We start from the raw sequence: 18,638 nt of genomic DNA on the forward strand, positions 1-18,638 counted from the left end.
ATATGGCAGCACTGGGTGTAGTTCTGATTAGATGTAAATTGAGCCAAAAATATATAATATGTGTGTGTATATATATATATATGTAACATTTATAATTAGTCAAAAAATGACAAGAATTGAGGCCATGAGGTAGATCTGAATTGTATTCCTTAGCAAAATTGTTCATTTGCTGAATAGCAGTAATAGCCACCCTGTAGTTATTCCTGAAGAACTCAATTTTGGCAGTTGGTATCTGTTCTAATAATAATCTGTGGGTCTACAAATTGAACAGTCAGCTGTTGGAAAGTTTGCAAATCCCGATGAATTTCAAGGATCTAATGGCAATACATCAACTCATAGGTGTCCTCTCTAAAGCCTTAAATAATTATTTTCTTGTATGTGTATTATTTGTTATGATAGTATGAGCTCCAGGGAAAGGACATTTACAATATTTTGGAGGTCTTGGTACTTCTTGATACATGTTTTCAGATTTGAGACAGTTGGTGACCTTTAGTGTTGTGGAAAGTTTTGGGAGCAGGAACCACAAATATGTAAATGCCATTTCCTGTCGCTGCCGGAATGCGTCATTTATGGCATCATACCAAATGTAATTTTTTTGTGCTTGATCTGTATCTTTGTATGTAATCTCCCAATATCCATGTGTGTTAATAAATAATGAGAGCTCAAATACCGGGGTTCTTCATCTTGTATAATGAGATAGTGGCTACAGTTGTGACTTGATATTGAAAGGAGAGGGTGAATAAATAAGATGGTGCCTGAAGCTGTGCTTGATGACTGTGAGGAAAGGAAGGCACTTCGAAGAATTCAGGTATATGAATTATCATATCCTTTAAGATATATTTCTCTGGTTAATCATTCTTCCTCTGGTTATAAAGGGTATTGGAGTGATAAATGTTTTCAGATTCATTTTAGACAGGTAGTTTTGTGCTTCTTCGGTGGGTTACATGGCTTGTTTTGGGGCAGGCCCTTCTTTTTTGGGGGGTGTGGGGTGGATGGAAGCATCTTTGGCATTACATGATTCTGCCACCTGGTGGCTTTGACGAACAGCAGCGACTTCAGATGCAGTTAAAAGCACAAGGGTGAATACAACCTGAAAATATCCTTCTTTCTTTCAAAAATGGAGGGAATCAGTTGGAAAGGTGGCTTAAAGTAGATATGGAAGACAAGATCCATGATGTCTGCATCTTGTTTTTCAAGTCAAGCATTTAAGAATTAGTATGTGAGGATTTAAAAAACTTGATTGCTACATGTGTCAGGCTTCTATGGGTTTTTAAATACAAAGTTACAGAAGACAAATCTCCATGTAATGGTAACAACTTGTACCAGGAATGCAATTTAGAGAAGTTACCCTGTTGTGTGCATTGTGTGTTTCAAGGTTCTTTTAATCTGGTTTCTTATGCTTGGAGAATTATGAATATTAATACTAAATTTATACCAGTACTTAAATATCAGAGTCTTTTCCTGGCCCTTATTACTTTGGCATAACTGAAATGTTTATTAAACAAATTATCTTACATCATGTTGTGCAGTGAATATCAGTTTTGGTACTAGTTTGTTCTTTTCAGATCACTTGAGGTTGTGTCTTCTAGTTTTTCAATATTCTGTGTTTTTCTCCTAATCCAGTGATGGTAAAATTTCTGTATATAGATCAACTTAGAAAATATATTATGTTATGTCAATCAGATATATTATTTCTAGCTTGTAATTGTTCATATATATTTAAATGCTTGCAAATAGAGATTCTCAGTGGAATTTGGACATGGCTTGTGTCCATAACTAAACAAGCTTTTTACACATGTTTATAAATACACTTTGTTCTGGTGCTAATTGTGTACCATAAATTTAAGGTGGGAAATACCTTTTCTCACAGTGAGTTCAGGTTGGGAAATTCTCTTTCTCACAATAGGTGTGGGGACATTTTATTTCACTTTAAAACAAACATGCTTACTGTTATTACTACAGTTTTCAAATTGCACAGGTCATTCAGTGCACTTACTTCAGAGTCCTTCCAGTCCTTCTCTTTTGTGATTGTATTAGATTTTCCTCTGCAGTCTCTCCTTCCCACAAGAAAGGAGATTTAGAAACAATTTCCTCAGTACATGCTTTTGTTGATTGCTTTAGCTTGGTCTCTCCTGTATAATATCATTGTGCTAAGAAATGTGTATGTTCTTCACATAAAAGAAATACAAAGCATCTCTGAAGGTAGGCCTCTCCCATGTTTATTCAGATTTTTTTTAACTTTGTAAGGACTTACAAACAAACATGTTAAACTTGATTACTTGTTTCTGTAAGTCTTCTGTACTCCTCAAATTTCAGTTTAAATGTACCTTTGAGACTCTGTAGGAGTTTTTTGGTGGATGGCCTTTTCTCCAGTGTACAGTCTTTGATTTTTTACGTACTAGAAATTCTTTACCTACTGTGTCTGCACTTATTTTGCAAGTACTTTCATGGTATAGAAGTAACTTGATAAAGGAAACTTCATTAGAGCTGAAGTTGCTGCTGTAAGGTTTTCTGTGGTTCCAGAGTTAAAATCAGAAGTCAGACCTCGAGAAGAGCAACCGTAGTTTGGAAATGATCTACAGAAACCCTTAACAGAGCTTCTTCTAGATTCCAAAGCTGTTCCTTTCCTCAGTTTCATGGTGTCAGAGGAAAACCTCTTGTTCTTGCTGTGAAAAAGGAAATGTTCCATGTGCCCTCATTAATCTGCTCATCTAAGTTTATAGAGAAATAATAATCCTAAATTTGGATGGATGACTCACCATGGCTTCATGTATTTTGAAGAAGATTCAATGCTGTGTTGTGGCTGATGCTTAAAAGAAGAAAACTGGTCGTTTTTCAGATCTTGAAATGGAGCACTGAATGTTGCTAGTGTCAGGATATAAATGTATCATCTTCTTGAAAGTATAAGTGGTTACGTGTAATGTATAATTACTAATCTAGGCTATGGAAGAAAATTTAGTGCTTTTGGAGTTCTGTTTGTGAGAAAAAGGGGAATATATACCGAAGAGGGTGAGAAGTTCAAGCAAAAAAAAGAATTTGGGCAGCTTTAAAAAGCAAAGTGACAACAGGTGTTGGGGAATGTGAAGCATGCCAGAGATACTCAGGAAAGAAGGAGGCCCGTTGCTGTGGTGATGCCAAAGTCAATAGTAGTGCTGCGCTGGCCTTGTGCTGTTGTTAGAAGGCATTCTCTCTGGTTTGCATGCCCACGTTTTGGTAGTGGGGGGGCCACAGGGGCAGCTTCTGTGAGAAGCTGCTGGAAGCTTTCCCCAAGTCCCGTAGAGCCAGTGCCAGCTGGCTCCAGGACGGATGTGCTGCTGGCCAAAGCTGAGCCTGTAAGCGACTATGGCAGTGCCTTTGGGATAACACATTTAAGAAGGGAGGAAAAAAACTGCACAACTGCAGCTGGAGAGAGGAGTGAGAGTAAGTGAGAGGAACAGCTCTGCAAACACCAAGGTCAGTGGAGAAGGGGGGGAGGAGGTGCTCTGAATGCTGGAGCTGAGATTCCCCTGCAGCCCCTGGTGCACAGCATGGTGAGAGAGCTGTGGCACTGCAGCCCATGGAGATTCAGTGGGAGTGCAGAGATCCACCTGCAGCCCATGGAGGAGACCCACACCACCCACACAGGGATGTGCCCGAGTTAGACTGGGACCCTGTGGGAAGCTCACACTGGAGCAGACTCCTGGCAGGACCTCTGGCCTTATGAAGCGATGAGCCCACTCTGGAGCAGGTTTGACAGGACTTGTGACCCTGTGGGAGACCCATAGGCTGTCTCCTAAGGACTGCACCCCATAGGAGGGACCTACACTGGAGCTGGTCATGAAGAAGTGCAGCCTTGGACTCACCTTGGAGAAGTCCATGAAGGACTGTCTCCTGTGGGTGCAGGGGAGAAGCGTGAGGAGTCCTCCCTCTGAGGAGGAAGGAGTGGCAGAGACAATGTGTGATGAGCTGACCACAATCCCCATTACCCATCTCCCTGTTCCACTGTGGGGAAGAGGTGGAGAAAATTAGAAGTGAAATTCAAGCCGACGAAGAAGGGGCCAGGGGGAAGGGGTTTTAAGATTTGGTTTTATTTGTTATTATCCTACTCTGGTTTGACTGGTAATAAACTAAAATGATGTCCCCAGTTTTAGTCTGCTTCGCCCATGAGGGCAACTGGAGATTATTCTCTCCCTGTTCTTACCTCACCCCATGAACCTTTTGCAGTATTCTCTCTCCCATATCCATGTGAGAAAGGAAGTGACAGTGTGCTTTTGGGGGATACCTAGTATCCAAGCCCCCACAGACATAAAGTTGGTATATATAGCTTGTTGGTTCTACGATGAAATACATATTGAGAAATTCATTACAGCTCTCTCACCAAACGGATTTATTTGCATCTTCTTGTTAAGCAGTGTATGCAGATTCTGTATAAAAAAGCTAAAAAAAAAATTCCAGCAAGAATTATGGAAAGGTGGTAGTAAGATTTGCTACCATAGTAATTAAATCTATTTGGGTACATCATATGAATGTGTTCAGATACTTCATATGAATGATGAAAACTTTAAAAATAAAACCCCAAAACCGTCAATGAAGTTCAGTAATACTTCTGAGGCAAGGGGGGACCATAGAGAATTGAAAATAACTTTGAATATAAGGGTCCAGATAAAAAGATGCCATAATTGTAATAGATTGCTATTATTTGGCTTTGCACTGGGATACAGATACAGTTGTGTGTGTGTGTGTGTGTTTTAACTGTATTTCCATACGTCACTTGTTTTAAAATGTAGAATTACTGAGTTTACTGGATCACTGGCTTTTGTATTGTAAATTCAGACATGTGGCCTCAGGCAGCTGATGATGAAATTTTCAAGAGCAAAGAGTAATTGAACTAGAAAAATAACTGAAATGATAAATGATTATTTTAAAGGACTATGAGTAATATAACGTGTAGTAGTGTAATTGTGTTGTACAATTGTGTTACTATGTAATTAAAATTACATTCTTAAATATTTTTGTTAGTTATTTTCTACCTCTAATTTCTAGTTTTCAGCTGGAGAATTTGGTACCTAGCATTCTAGAGAGTTCCTCTTTTGGGAAATTATATCTTATTTCAAGTTGTTAGCTCTTGAAATCCATGAGATAATTGAGATAGTAGAAAAGGGAAGATGCATCTCTTGTTGACCTCTAGGTGAGGTGGTGTGGATATTTGGGTCAAGGGGTTTATTTGCTTCCTTTACCTTGTTCTTTCCCATGCGGGCATTTCCAGAGAACTAGGACGTAGTGATGCAGTTGACATGTTTGTGTTTAAGTTACTGTTAAAATGAAGTGCAAGTTTTGAATATTCAGGAAATTTCATGTAGCTTTAATCACATTTTATCAGACTGAACCAAAATATAAACACAACATTTTGATCAGGTTTAGGATAACTCACTATAAGACACGTCTCAGAAATGTTCTTGTTCTGGAACTGCTAGGACCTGGAGCCTTGAATGGACAGGAAAAATACGAAAAACTTTTAGCAGAAAAACAAGTATTTCAGTACTGTAAGGGACTCTGTCAAGATGAGTTACAGTTCTTGGAATATTTGTGATGTCTGCAGTAAGTAAGCACTATCAGGATGTTGTCTGTAGATACTGAGATAGATTATATTTTTAAATTAGTCTTTCTTCCTAAAAAACGTGTTTCTGGCTCTCTTAAAATATTTTTAACAAGACTGTGTTTGTGAAATAGCATGACTTGATTCCTGAAGAAAGGTATCTAAATTTAGCTGAATCTGTATGTTAAAAATAGTGGATGATGAAGGAGCTCTAATCCAGGGTCTTATCTAAAAATAGTATGGTATGTGTAACTGGAGGTAGGAAAAATGCACATTTACCTACAGCAGGTGCATTCTGAGTCCAGAGAGGAGGTGGATGCAGTGCAACTATAGATATAGTAATGACTAAAATACTTAAGTGAGTCCTAAGGACTAAAATTTTAATCCCTCAGGATTTAGGAGAAGTTATGTCCTGCAGTACATTTACCACTTCTCTAAAAATTTGAATCCATCCTTAGAGATGAGAATTCAGAGTCAGCTGCCCTGGCTGTGAGCCATTATTTTTACAGGAAGTTTTATTCTGTAGGACAAAGTAAATGAATATTGTTGCTATTTATGTGCTCCTTGCTCTGGGAGACATCTATATTATTATGCTAGAGGTCTTGTGAAAGTTTGGTACATACCATAGAGTTGAAACTAACAAAGCTTAAAATAACTTGATAGTCTAAAAAAACACTAAACCACCAGTGTGTTTTATGCAGCAATTTCACTTGAATGGCTACATGGTAGATTTGTGGCTTTGCTTTATTGTGTGTATTAAGGCTGGTACTGCAAGGAAAAGCTGACTAACTGCTTCTCTTTGTGTATTTGGGAAAAAGGTGCTGCGAACAGTGGAAAGAAACGATTGGGTCCAGTCTCTTTCTTAGCACAGTGTATTGTGTATCTTGTGTTAAACAGTCCTGTAATATGCACCAAACTTTTCCTTAGGAATACAGTAGCTTGATGTTGTTGTTAGCTTTTATTTTACTAGCTGAAGCTAGTAAAATATTATAGTCATCTTAAACAACCTTTATTACTACTTTGCTTCATCTTTCTTGAGCACAACTGTGCAAAATTCTATACTATATAACAGATGCATACGCATTAGTGGAGGAAACCTACTCCTGTTCAAGAAAATGAAACAATGCAGAAATATGAAGAATAAATTAGAATTCAATTCAAACCAGATAGAAATGAAGCTTACTAAAGAAAATATTTTGAGGTATCTGTACAAATAAAGATAGTCAACAAAATCGAGATAATATTTTGTAAAGAAAGGAAATATGTTATATGTAACACTTATTATTTGATATTTGGAATGTCCATAATTGGAATTTTAAAATGAAAATGCATTCTCCTCCATTTTCACTGAGTGGCCTCTGTCAGTGTCTTTCTTGTCTCAGAAGACACTTGGAAAAATGCACAAAGAAATGTGATAAGAATACAGAGGTGGATGGCTCTTGGGAGTTAATATGCTCAAAATACTTGGCTGGTTCTAGTCAGCACAAAGGCAAGAGGTTTCCTTCTGCTGCTTGACTCTTTTGTAGAGGTTAAAGAGAAGTTTCTTCTCCCCAGATACTGTCTATATTCTAGTGGTGTCAGTACAAAAGAGAGGCACCATGGAGTGAGTTTGAGTGTGACACGAGGTATGCATCAGTTGTTTGGAAGTAATGAACTTCAGAGTTCTGTGTTCTTACCCATTGGGAAATGGGAAGTAGCTTTCCTCTTTTTAATTTAGAGGAACAGAATTAAATTGAAAACATGCATGCACAGAGATGAACACACTCTTGAGTAAATAATCCAAAGATACTTTTGAGGAACAGCTAAATGTTAGGGGTGTTTCAAAACTACAGCTAGTTTCTTCAGCAAAAAAGCCAGAATAAATCCCATTCACTTAAGTTACTTTTTTTTTTTTTTTTACCTTAATACTTTTTTATTGTTTTTTTTGTTTTGCAGGATACAAAATTATGGATAATAATGGAATATCTAGGTGGAGGCTCTGCCCTTGATCTAGTAAGTAAATTCTGCATGGTTTTTTGTTACTTTAATTCACATAATTGTTTTCCTACCTTATAATTCCGGAAACTATAATAGGTCGTTTGGCTGTGGCAATGTTCACTTTCAGTGAAGGAGAAAAGTATTTGTCAATGCCAGAAAAATGTTATTTTCTGTGAGGCATGATTGATTATTTGTGTAAATGGAAGGGAACTAAGCAACATAATATTGGAAGCAGGATATAAACATAGAATGCTAATCTTCAGTCAGCCAGAAGCACTAGTGCCTGAAAATAGTTTTTTGCTTTTTTTAGTTCTACCACCACCACTCTTCTTAGTTTATACATTTTAAGGTATCTTTCTCACCACCCCCTCCCCCAAACAAGTAAACAAAAGTTTGTTTGAAGTCTTTCTGAAGTCTAAACAGACAGAAATGCAATTTCGGCTGGTATTAAAAATAATATTTCAAAGAAATAGGAGAAGCTATGGGCTCCATGGGGGGTAGAGAGGGGTTGCAGGGAGCTCTGGATAGACCAGAGGGCTGGGCAATCACCAAGCACATGAAATTTAACAAGAGCAAGTGCCTCATTCTGCACCTGGGATGGAGTATCCAGGTTTGAATGGGAATTCAGAAGGGTCAATGCAGATTGTTTTCTGTGACTGGATGCTGACATTAACTTTAGCTATTAAAAAGCACCCAAGCCCCCTCCCAAATGACACACCATCTTATGTTTATTGTGGATTTAAAAAATACTATTATAGAAATAATAATGGATGTTTTAAGTATGTGAAAATCGTTGTACAAATTGAGGCAGAATGTCTTTGCAGCAGAGTTTGCCCTTTTCGTGTAAAGGGATTCCACTGGTGACATCCAGAAGACAGAAGGGGGTATTAAACATGGTCTTCCTGCAGTTGTGTGTTTTCAAACCCATTTATACCTTTAGCTTCCACATCTGTTAGGAGTTCTATGGTTGTGTAAAAATTTGTAATGTTCCCTGTAAAGATATGATAAAAAAAGTTTATTATTGTGATAGCCTTTTTTCTTCCTGACAGAAGAGCAATTAGAAATGGGGTTTGCTTTTAGAAATTATTTATTACTTTCTGTATAGGCATAAAAGAGCAAAATGAAGACAGATGTTACTGTATTTTCTTCTCTTTTCTTTTCATCACACACATTTCACTTGTGTGATGACCATGTGTTTGTTCTCTAAGTTTGTTGCCTAGAAATAGTACAAAGTCCTTGTTCACATTTTAAAATGTTATTGAAGAAATTTCACCACAGAACTGAAATAATCATTTAAGTGTCTATTGAGCACCGTTTATGTGCTTCATTGATTTTTCAGTTTATGTGCTGGTGCATGTTCTCCTAGTTCTAACATGTACATTATGGTTTTCAACCATAACGTATGGGAATCTGGCATGCTTTGCCATGTCTTAATACTTGAGGCAAGAATTAATGGGGACCCTTAATTCCGTGTTTGGAGTGCAGGCATGTCGTGCTAGCTTGGTGTTTTCTGTACTTGAGTATGCACTGGATAATTTAAAAATCCTGCCTCAGAACAAAAAGTACATATAATGCAACTGCATGTACATTTTTGTTCAACTTTGAGTATAATTCAAGTTTGTGATTGAGGTACAAGTGCCAGTATTCCCAGATTTAGTCTGTTTTCAATAATTTCTCCTCACTAAGGTGAGCTGAATCTGACATACGAGGCCTTCCCCTGTTTGTGCTGTGTCATGTTACCAAGTCTCATACTGGTGCTCACAGCCTGGCTGGAGCAAAGCTTTGAGAATGTCTTAGTGGGTTTTGGGTAGTGGTAATACCGTGTATATTACCACAGCTAAGGAAAAGCAAAAAAGATTGTAACTAAAGCTGCAAAGATAAAGCAAATGCATCGTCTGCGTTACTTGAAATATTGCCTCTGTTGTTGTGCATGAGGATTTCTATTTTTAATTTTTATGTGAAAATCCTTATCTGAAATGCTTTCATTCTCACAGAGTGAAGCTTTAGAGATACAACTTTTTGATTGTACTTCAGTGAGTGCTATTGTGGAGTAAACTAGAATACTGGAATATTTCTAGTATTAATTGTTGGACACAAAGTTTCAGTGTCTTTCTTGAGATGCCCTTATTGGTTAAGGAGTCTCTCTGGGTAGTGATCTTTCCTCTGTCTGTTTAGTGTTATTCTCACTTTTAGAATTCATATCAGATGTAAAGATCTTTGGGATCACCTAACACTACTGATTGTTCTCATAAGAATAGTTACTTGGAATCTTTATTAGCAGATTTATATTTCCAGTAGTACACGAAAAAAGTTAACTTTTTAAAATATGTAATGTTCTCTCAGCCTATCCGTTTGAGTTGTGTTTTAGAGAGTTTCTCAAAATCCAGTGCAGTATGTAATCATAGACTGCTTGATGTAGTACCTTCTATGCCTTAGGTTGTTGCTCAGGCTTTGAGATTTGAGTCCACATAGGGTCTGTGGAGTTGCACATCTAAGTTCAGTGTAATGTTAACAGTCGGATGCTTTTCAAAGTATATCTATGACCTGACCACAAAGCAGTAACTTGAGACTCTGTCTTTATGGCACTCTTAACAAACTTTAAGTAGTATTTTAGATAAATGATTTCTTTGCCTGTTATTCATTAGGCCACTTAGTTTAGAACTATGTATTTTTTTAAATAATATTCTGGTTTGTCTCACGTTATGAAGTTAGAAAATTGGAAGTTTTGACGGGTGACAGAAAAAGTAATTTCTTTTTATAGTCATAGTGTTATTTCTGTTCTCTGTTTCTCCCTTTTTTATACATATTTAAACATTTCTTGCCTCTTCTAGTTAGAACCTGGCTCACTTGATGAAACCCAGATTGCTACAATATTGAGGGAGATACTCAAAGGACTCGATTACTTGCATTCAGAAAAGAAAATCCACAGAGATATTAAAGGTAAATTGTTTTTTTTATTTGTGTTGAAAGAATATCAGAAAAACTCATGCAACCTAAATGAGCACCCGTACATTGTCAAACGGTGTCAAATGTCTTCATTTCTGCTATTTCCTCTTCTTTATTCCAGCTGCTAATGTATTGCTGTCTGAACAAGGGGAAGTAAAACTGGCAGATTTTGGAGTAGCAGGACAGCTAACAGATACACAGATAAAGAGGAATACCTTTGTGGGAACACCATTTTGGATGGCACCTGAAGTAATAAAGCAGTCAGCATATGATTCAAAGGTACGGTACTTTAAGGCACTACCAAAGTCTCTTCCTTTTTCTAACTTGAATTACATAGGTTGGTCTTCAGACTGTAGCTAATAACTTTCGCTGTGTCTACATGAGGGTGTGTTTAGATGACACCTAGCAGCTGAAAGCTGTTGGTGAGGAAAGATTTCCTAATTTGTTTCCAAAGTTTAAGTTTCCTAGTTTATTAAGACAGCCCAGATGGCAAGAAGTAATGACAGTATTCACGAGTACATCCCATCACCTTTTAGCCCACTCTATTGATGAGTATTTTTGGCTGTTTAAAAGTAGAAGAGAGCAAATAGCTACAAAATGTTAGAACTCTTCCTCTTGTTTTTAGAAAAAATAGCCAGCAACACAGTTGAAGAATATGGATTTGGTAGCTGTGAAAGTGTCGTTTGAAAGTGCTGTTACTCATCTCTGGCAGAATGTGCTGTGTGGGTCTGTGCTACTCTGACCATATTCTTTCAGATTTGCCATTCGGGGGTGTTAATTATAGTACCAAATTCATCTATGCTCAGGATTTTGATTTAACAGAGTGGCACATCAGCGTACTGAAATCTCAACACAAGCACAATATATATCAATTGTAATACATGGTTGGGTCACAACAGAAGTGTGATTCCATTACTGTTCTCCGTATTCTCACCAGTATGGCACTGTGTGTCCCTTGTTGCCAGGGAGGAATATGTGCATTAAAGCCAGCTCAAGCCTATTGCTTTTTTCAAAGTTCATTCTGTTGGTTGCTTGGAGTTTTTTTGCTTTTTATGCTTTTATGCATTTGTTTGAGGTACATATACAGCTCTTTGCTGCCCCTGCCTTCTCCCTGCCACATGGCCTGGCTAGCTCAGCAGGACACCCATGGTATCAGGGAAGGCTCTTTGCCCCAACCCCATGATCCACTGCTGCAGCTGTATGTCTGAAACAAAGGTCACCCTCAAGCCTCACTTGTATTAAGATCAGCTTTCTTTATGATAATTAGTAGTATTTCCTTATGTTCTTCCCTGAGCTCATCTTCCTTGCCCATCTCCTCTTGATTCCCCTGTAGGGATTTGTTGATTGGCCGTATCTCCGCGCAATGAGGTTGGGGTGTTTCTTTGCACTTGCCAACTGGACTTGGCTGACTCTGGTCTAGGCTGTAGTATTGCTTAATTCCCTATTTGATATCTTTCTGTAAAGAGGCTATAACAAGCAAAACACTGTAGAGCCTCTAGAAGCTTAAATGACTCCAAATTCCCAATTTAAAGTTGAGTACAGATTTTTTGAATGGTGGTTGGTGGTTTTTTTTCTTCATCTGTTTTTGTAGGGGTTTTTTAGTTTGTTTATTTGTTTTGGTTGGTTGGGGTTGTTTTTTTGTTTTTGTTTTTTTGAGGTTTGGCTTCTGGGAATGATCATCACTTGGACAAAGCATGATTCAGCCCTTAGGTTTTCCTTTCTGGCTGTTCCTGTCTGCAATGTCACATAGACATAAGAGTCTTGGATACTTGATGAGGGATTCCCAATAAAAGCTTGAAAGGGCTCTAGTTTTTGGCAGTGCTTCTGCTTCCTGTTTTGATTCCTGTCTTATATGAAAACCTGTTTTCTTAACCTGCTTCATTTTTCACATATCAAGTTCTCTGTTCTTTCTACTATAAAACTTGTACAGTAAAAAATAGATATTTAATTTGAAAACAGCTTTCTCTTGTACATAGACTGTTTTCTTTGACTTACAGGAGCTTCAAAGCCAGATTGAATTTTACTCATTAGATTAGAAGAGGAAAGGCTTATGGCAGTACTGCAGTAAATAGTAGTTACCAGTGACATGCTGACTGTTGTCTGAACTTGGAAAAAGAAGTAGAATTTTTGTTCAAGATCTGAAACTCTAAAAATCACAACACGTGATAAAACTTAATGATAATGTAGTGTCACCACTTCCTAAGGTCATGCTTATCCCTCTCCGTTTGGAGGACTCATTTGTGCTTGTCCTGGTGTTTCATTGTCACAGTCAAGTGCATCCTAGAAATGCCTAATTGGATACACATGCAGTTGGTACTGCCTTTCTTATCTGTGAAAAGGGAGGATATGGTTCCAGAGGTTCCAGAGTTATTTTTGATGTTTTCAACAGGAATGGGTTCGAAAACCCATCTTGGACTTCAAAGAGTCTAGTGTGCAGCCATGGTTTTTGCACTTTTTTGTTCATTTTTGTAGAGGAAGGTCACTAGCAGTACAGTTATAAATACACGAGGGAAAACGGAAGTATTTATAGACATATGTGTGTGTGCAAGTGGGTATCTCTGCACTCATACACATGTAAATTTGATGTTTATACTTATATATACACATGCTCCACCTGGGACCAGAAGTCTGGCAGGAGAAAATCTGTCCATTTATGTGGCTTTAACACTTCCCTCTTGAGAAACTGAAACTCTGAATAAATTGGAAATAATAATGCTCAGTTGTTACAATGAAGACTCATCTTCGCAGGTGACATTTTTATTTTGTAACCAAGAAAAGCTTTCCTGCTACAGGGAGGTTACTCACAATTAGGCTTGAGGAGAGCTTAGCTGCTAATGCACTTATTAAGACAAATGAAACTCGGGGCTCATGTGCTTATGTAATTCTTTGTGCTCAGGAACTGTTCTGTAACGTGGGCTAACAAAATGGCATTTCATAAATTCGACGGTGTGCTAATTGACTCTGATTTTTTTTTTTCATTCTTGCTTGCAAAATTAAGTAACTAAGCTCTTAACAGTAGGATACTGTCTGAACAAAGAAGGAGGAGCTTGTTTTGGGCCAGGCACTGTGGCTGTGACAGTGGAATGGATGTGTACAAGTCAGTCAAAGATAACCACGAGAATCCACGGGGCAGTTGAGGGATATTTAGTAAAGACAGCAGTGATAAATGAAATCTCTGCTGTATCCCATACCTGGAAATAGATCTGTTTACAGCATGGCAAAATTCCAAATGCTCTGTTTGGGGGTAAAACCAGACAGCTCATATCAGATCTCTTCTGTTTTCCTGAGAATAAGTCTTTGTTCTGCTTTCACTTAAAAAGAAACAGAAAAACCCCAAAACATAAATATTTTTAATTGGTATCTTGTCCTTGAAATAGATGTTTCTGTGAAAATTTTTTCTTTTACCTTTCTGACAGGTTTATTATCCGTTCTCTTGACTTTTGGGTCTGTGATTTCAGCAAAACACAAGAGAATTATAATGCATTATTTCACATTACTTCAGTCAGATTTGCAATAGGATTTGTATCTAGGGAGGCAGCATTCCCTAGAAAGAGTAGCACATTCTGATGGTGAAAACTTTCAGTAGCACATTTCTGATGGTGAAAACATATTGGTGTTCAAGACTGCATTTCTCTAGTCTGTGAATAGGAATGATATATAAGAACAGTGTTAAACCTCAGGAAGGTTATATTCTAATGTATTAAATTTCTGATGGTTGTACTAGCAAATTTATGTTGAGGAAAGATCTTGTGCAAGTTAAAACATTTTCCTTTATGTAAATATTTTAGACTTACCCCATATTTACATAGTGTACTTGAATATGGCAGATAAAATGCTAGTTTACAACAACTCTACCTTTGCTTTTTGGTGTAATAGTACTGATTTCAAAAAATTTTAAACTCTGCTTAGTAGAACTGTTTTATAGTGTAGAGTGAAGACAGCCAAGAAACTCTGTTTACTTGGGCTATGTGGCTAATCACATAAAAAAATGGTAACAACACCAATTTACATATGAAGTTATTTACAGTAAAGCTCAAAAATCTCCTTTACAAGTGGGGTGGTTTTGACTGGGGTAAAATTAATTTTCTTCACAGAAGCTGGTATGTGACTGTGTTTTGGATTTGTGCTGCAACAGTGTTGATAACTCAGGGATGTTTTCCTTTCTGCTGAGCAGTGTTTGCACAGAGTCAAGGCCTCTTCTGCTTTTCACCCACCAGTGAGCGTGCTGGGGGTGCACAAGGAGCTGGGAGGGGATTCAGCCAGGACAGTCGATCCCAGCTGAGCAGAGGGATATTCCATACCATGTGGCCTCATGCTCAGCAATAAAACCAGGGGGAAGGTGGGCCGGGGTCTGCTGCTCAGGGACTGGCTGAGCATCTTTTTGTTGGTGGTGAGCAGCTGTTTCCACTTACATCACTTGCCTTTCTTGGGTTTTATTTCTCTTTGTTATTTTCATTTTCATCACAATTTATTATTGTTATTTTATTTCGATTATTAAACTGTTCATAACCCACAAGTTTTCTCCCCCCTACCCTTCAAAATCTCTTCCTCCCCTACCCCCATTCCACCAGGGGACAGTGTGAGCAAGCAGATGTGTGTTGCTGGTTAAACTAGAATAGCAAGCCAACACTTTATTTTCTTTCTCCAACCTAATCTTAAAAGCAATTTTTCTTACAGGCAGATATCTGGTCATTGGGCATAACAGCCATAGAACTTGCGAAAGGAGAGCCACCTCATTCAGAATTACATCCAATGAAAGTTTTGTTCCTCATTCCTAAGAACAATCCACCAACGCTGGAAGGAAACTTCAGTAAATCCCTCAAAGAATTTGTTGAGGCCTGCTTAAACAAGGACCCAAGCTTTGTGAGTTTCATGTTTGTCAGTTTATAGTAGAGAGCTTGACTGGTTGACATGAATTGCTTGAATAAGTGTCGTTCAGCTTTTCTATTACAGTGTGACATAAGTGACAGGTACATTTTTAGATATGGTATATATTTAAAATCTCATTTGTATCAAGACTAAACTCTGGATTTCTTTGTTTTTATAGTGAGTCACTTAACACTCTCAAACATGGAAAAAACCCCAACCCTCTCTTTTTTTTTTCTTTTAAGAGACCTACTGCAAAAGAGCTTTTAAAACACAAATTCATTTTACGAAACTCTAAGAAAACGTCTTACTTGGCTGACCTCATTGACAGGCACAAGAGGTGGAAGTCTGAGCAAAGTCACGACGACTCCAGTTCTGATGACTCGGATACGTAAGTTTGATGAGTCTATAACATACCCTTTGTGAGGAGCCAAGGAGTTATTTTTAGCACATATATTTCTGTGTTCTATTATTTGCATCTTTTCATCTTAGTGGACTTGGTAAACGAATGAAATCTTAATTTCAGTGTTGCCAGGGATTTCATGCAAGTAAAAGTCACCGAGAACAACTCTTCTGGTCCATATTCTGTGCTACCTTCTCTTATATGTAGGGTCCCTGGTTCTTCCTAGACATAGGGCCAGCTGTTCTGCAAGCAGAAGGTCTCAAGCTGAACAGCCAAGTAACACTGCAAATGAAATTCAAGTGAAGAGATTGCTACAATTTATATACAAATGGATGAAATACCGCATAGTAAAGAAGACGCAGCTATTCTCTGCAATGCTAATGACTAGCATCGAGTTATTTCTTGAGTGACATTACAGCTGTGTATTTGTTTACAGTATTAATGGCTTCATGTCTTCCAGTGACAACAGTCTTACCTATTTTTCTAGGCAAGAAAAGTGAATTAAGTTTTCTAATTTCCTCCCCTTTCCCTAATGATTTGAGGTACTCTGCTAAAGCCAGTTTTCAGATGGCAATAAAACATTTCATGTAACTTGTTGATGTGACTTGGGAAAATGTTTTCAATCTGTAATGCCTCACTTTCTTACATTTGGTGAAGTATCTTGGTTTAATTTTTTTAATTTACACAAAAGATAAGTTACCTGAATTTTCATACTTGTCTTTATATGTAGTAGCCTGCACAACAGAATCCTGATCTTGGTCTTTACTGTAGTTTTTATGTTTAACGTGTATATTGAATGAACATCAGCAGTGAGGTGTAGGTAATAAAAATTGATTTGTTTATTTTTTTTTTCCCCCCCCCTCTCCCTTGAAGTGAAGCAGATGGTCAGGCTTCAGGTGGGAGTGATTCAGAAGAGTGGATCTTTACAATAAGAGAAAAAGACCCCAAGAATCTAGAGAATGGAGCAGCCCAGCCTTTGGACTTGCAAAGAAATAAGGTGCTGAAAATACTGACTTTATAATACAAGGAGATAATTCTTGCTTTAATAATTTAGTGGGGTGATTTTATTTTATGCCTTTAAAAGCATTTATATTGTGAAACTTCCAGAATTTTTGCTAAAAATGTATTTTCTGTGGTTGCCTTTCACGAAACTTTCTGAATAAGTCTTGAAGTTTGGGCATTCTAATGTGTCCTTTTTTGTAGTTGACAAAATATGTACCAAAATGTTTATCTAGTTTGTGAAATACAACCACTGGAGGAAGACCAGGCCATACTGTATTTTTAAAATCTTCCTTCTGTATAGTAAACTAAAACCAGTACAGTGAAAATCTAGGCTGGAGTTCTGGAGAAGGCATTTTGGTCTTTTAAGGAAAAAGACTACAATGTAACAAAGAATAGGATGTGCCTGTGTCCAAAAAAAAAAAAAACCCAAGAAAAACAAACTTAACCCAGAATAAGGGATGTTTAGGAGCTGGTCCCTTGTATTTTCTGCAACCTGTGTGGCCAAAGCAGGTGGTTGCTGTGCTGGCTCTGAAAATTCTGCAGAAATATATTGTATCATGTGGGATGAACCTAGTAAATATCAGCATGTCTATGATTTAGTTCATGCTCAGTAGGATTGTAGGAGTTTGGGGGTTTTGGTTTGTGGATTTGGGTTTTTTTTCCCTTTCTAATTTTGAGCTTGCATGTATTTGAGGTGCTGCAATCTCAGATTTTAATTCAGCCTCTATTTTCCACACTGCTTTGGAATAGTATGTTGTAGAATATTTTACATATATGGAAACAAAGTTTTCATAAAGTGTAGCATGTTGGAACTACATTTTCTCTTTAATTAGAATACAGTGAGGATGCTTTTTTTCAGAAATAAAATTGGTTAGATTTTTTTTTTTCCTTTAAAGGAAAAGGATATCCCAAAGAGGCCTCTATCCCAATGCCTGTCTACAGTTATATCCCCTTTATTTGCAGAGGTAAGTTATTTCTTTAAAACATAACAGCTCCAAGATTTATGTCTCTGAAAAAAATTGAAAAAGTTAGTGAATGACACCTGAGGTCACCTGAGGTCGCTACTACCCATTTTGAACTTGCTGTGTTAAGTTTTAGCTGTGCCCTTTGCTTTCATGTGTGCCTGCTTTTGAAATCTGTATTTTGCTCCTAAATACTTCATATGCATGGTAGTAACATCAGCCATGCTGGTCTAAAGCAATGAACATGACAAGAAGAAGGTGTGTAAATGTTTGGATTGCAGCATTCTATTTTTAACACTATGTTATGTATTTATCTTATTACAAATTTCAAGCTCTTCACTGTTCCAAGATACAGTTGTGGACTAGATCATCAAGAATTTAATTTCTGAATTTCAGTGTTGAAAACTGTATTTTGTTCCCGTTCTGAGTTTTATATTTTTCTTACTTTTTCCCCAAATATTTTAAAACAACTTTGAAAAAGAATACGTGAAGGGTAAGAGAAGAATTTATGAAGATACAATTATTTTAAAAGTTGATAAAGTTACTTCAGTGTATGTGTATAAGGTATAGGCGTCCAAGTATGTATACTAAAGTAAGCATAGGAAGCACATCTTGAAACAAACAGCTATGGGTAAATACTGCTCTTTTTTCCTTGGGATACTTTGTATTTTTGACTGTGAGCATGCTGAAAAGGATGTGTGAAGATTGGAGATGTGTGAAGATGAATGACATCCTGAGAAGTACTGCAAAGACTAACTTCTGCTTGATAAAAGTTTTCAGCATGCGAGGGTGTATGATGAAGGTCAAATGCTGACATTGTGAACTCTGACAGTCACTTCCTGACAAGCTTCTGTGTTATATTGTGTATAGAAATATTTATTAGTATCTTATTAATATATTTGTGTAT

General features: G+C 37.4%; 1 protein-coding gene across 4 annotated transcripts in view; it reads left to right on the top strand.

Annotated features, from left to right (window-relative positions):
* The window catches only part of STK24 (serine/threonine kinase 24), a 54,230-nt gene that overhangs the window by 29,120 nt on the left and 6,472 nt on the right, over positions 1-18,638 (top strand). For all 4 annotated transcript variants that reach the window (XM_008632394.2, XM_017732625.1, XM_017732623.1 and 1 more), the window contains 7 exons: positions 7,511-7,567; positions 10,384-10,492; positions 10,620-10,777; positions 15,176-15,361; positions 15,610-15,755; positions 16,641-16,764; positions 17,666-17,734. In XM_008632394.2, the coding sequence (XP_008630616.2) occupies positions 7,511-7,567; positions 10,384-10,492; positions 10,620-10,777; positions 15,176-15,361; positions 15,610-15,755; positions 16,641-16,764; positions 17,666-17,734 (849 nt within the window). The remainder of the gene's footprint in view (positions 1-7,510; positions 7,568-10,383; positions 10,493-10,619; positions 10,778-15,175; positions 15,362-15,609; positions 15,756-16,640; positions 16,765-17,665; positions 17,735-18,638) is intronic.

Source organism: Corvus brachyrhynchos, unplaced genomic scaffold, assembly GCF_000691975.1.
Source record: "Corvus brachyrhynchos isolate BGI_N302 unplaced genomic scaffold, ASM69197v1 scaffold12, whole genome shotgun sequence".
NCBI lineage: Eukaryota > Metazoa > Chordata > Aves > Passeriformes > Corvidae > Corvus > Corvus brachyrhynchos.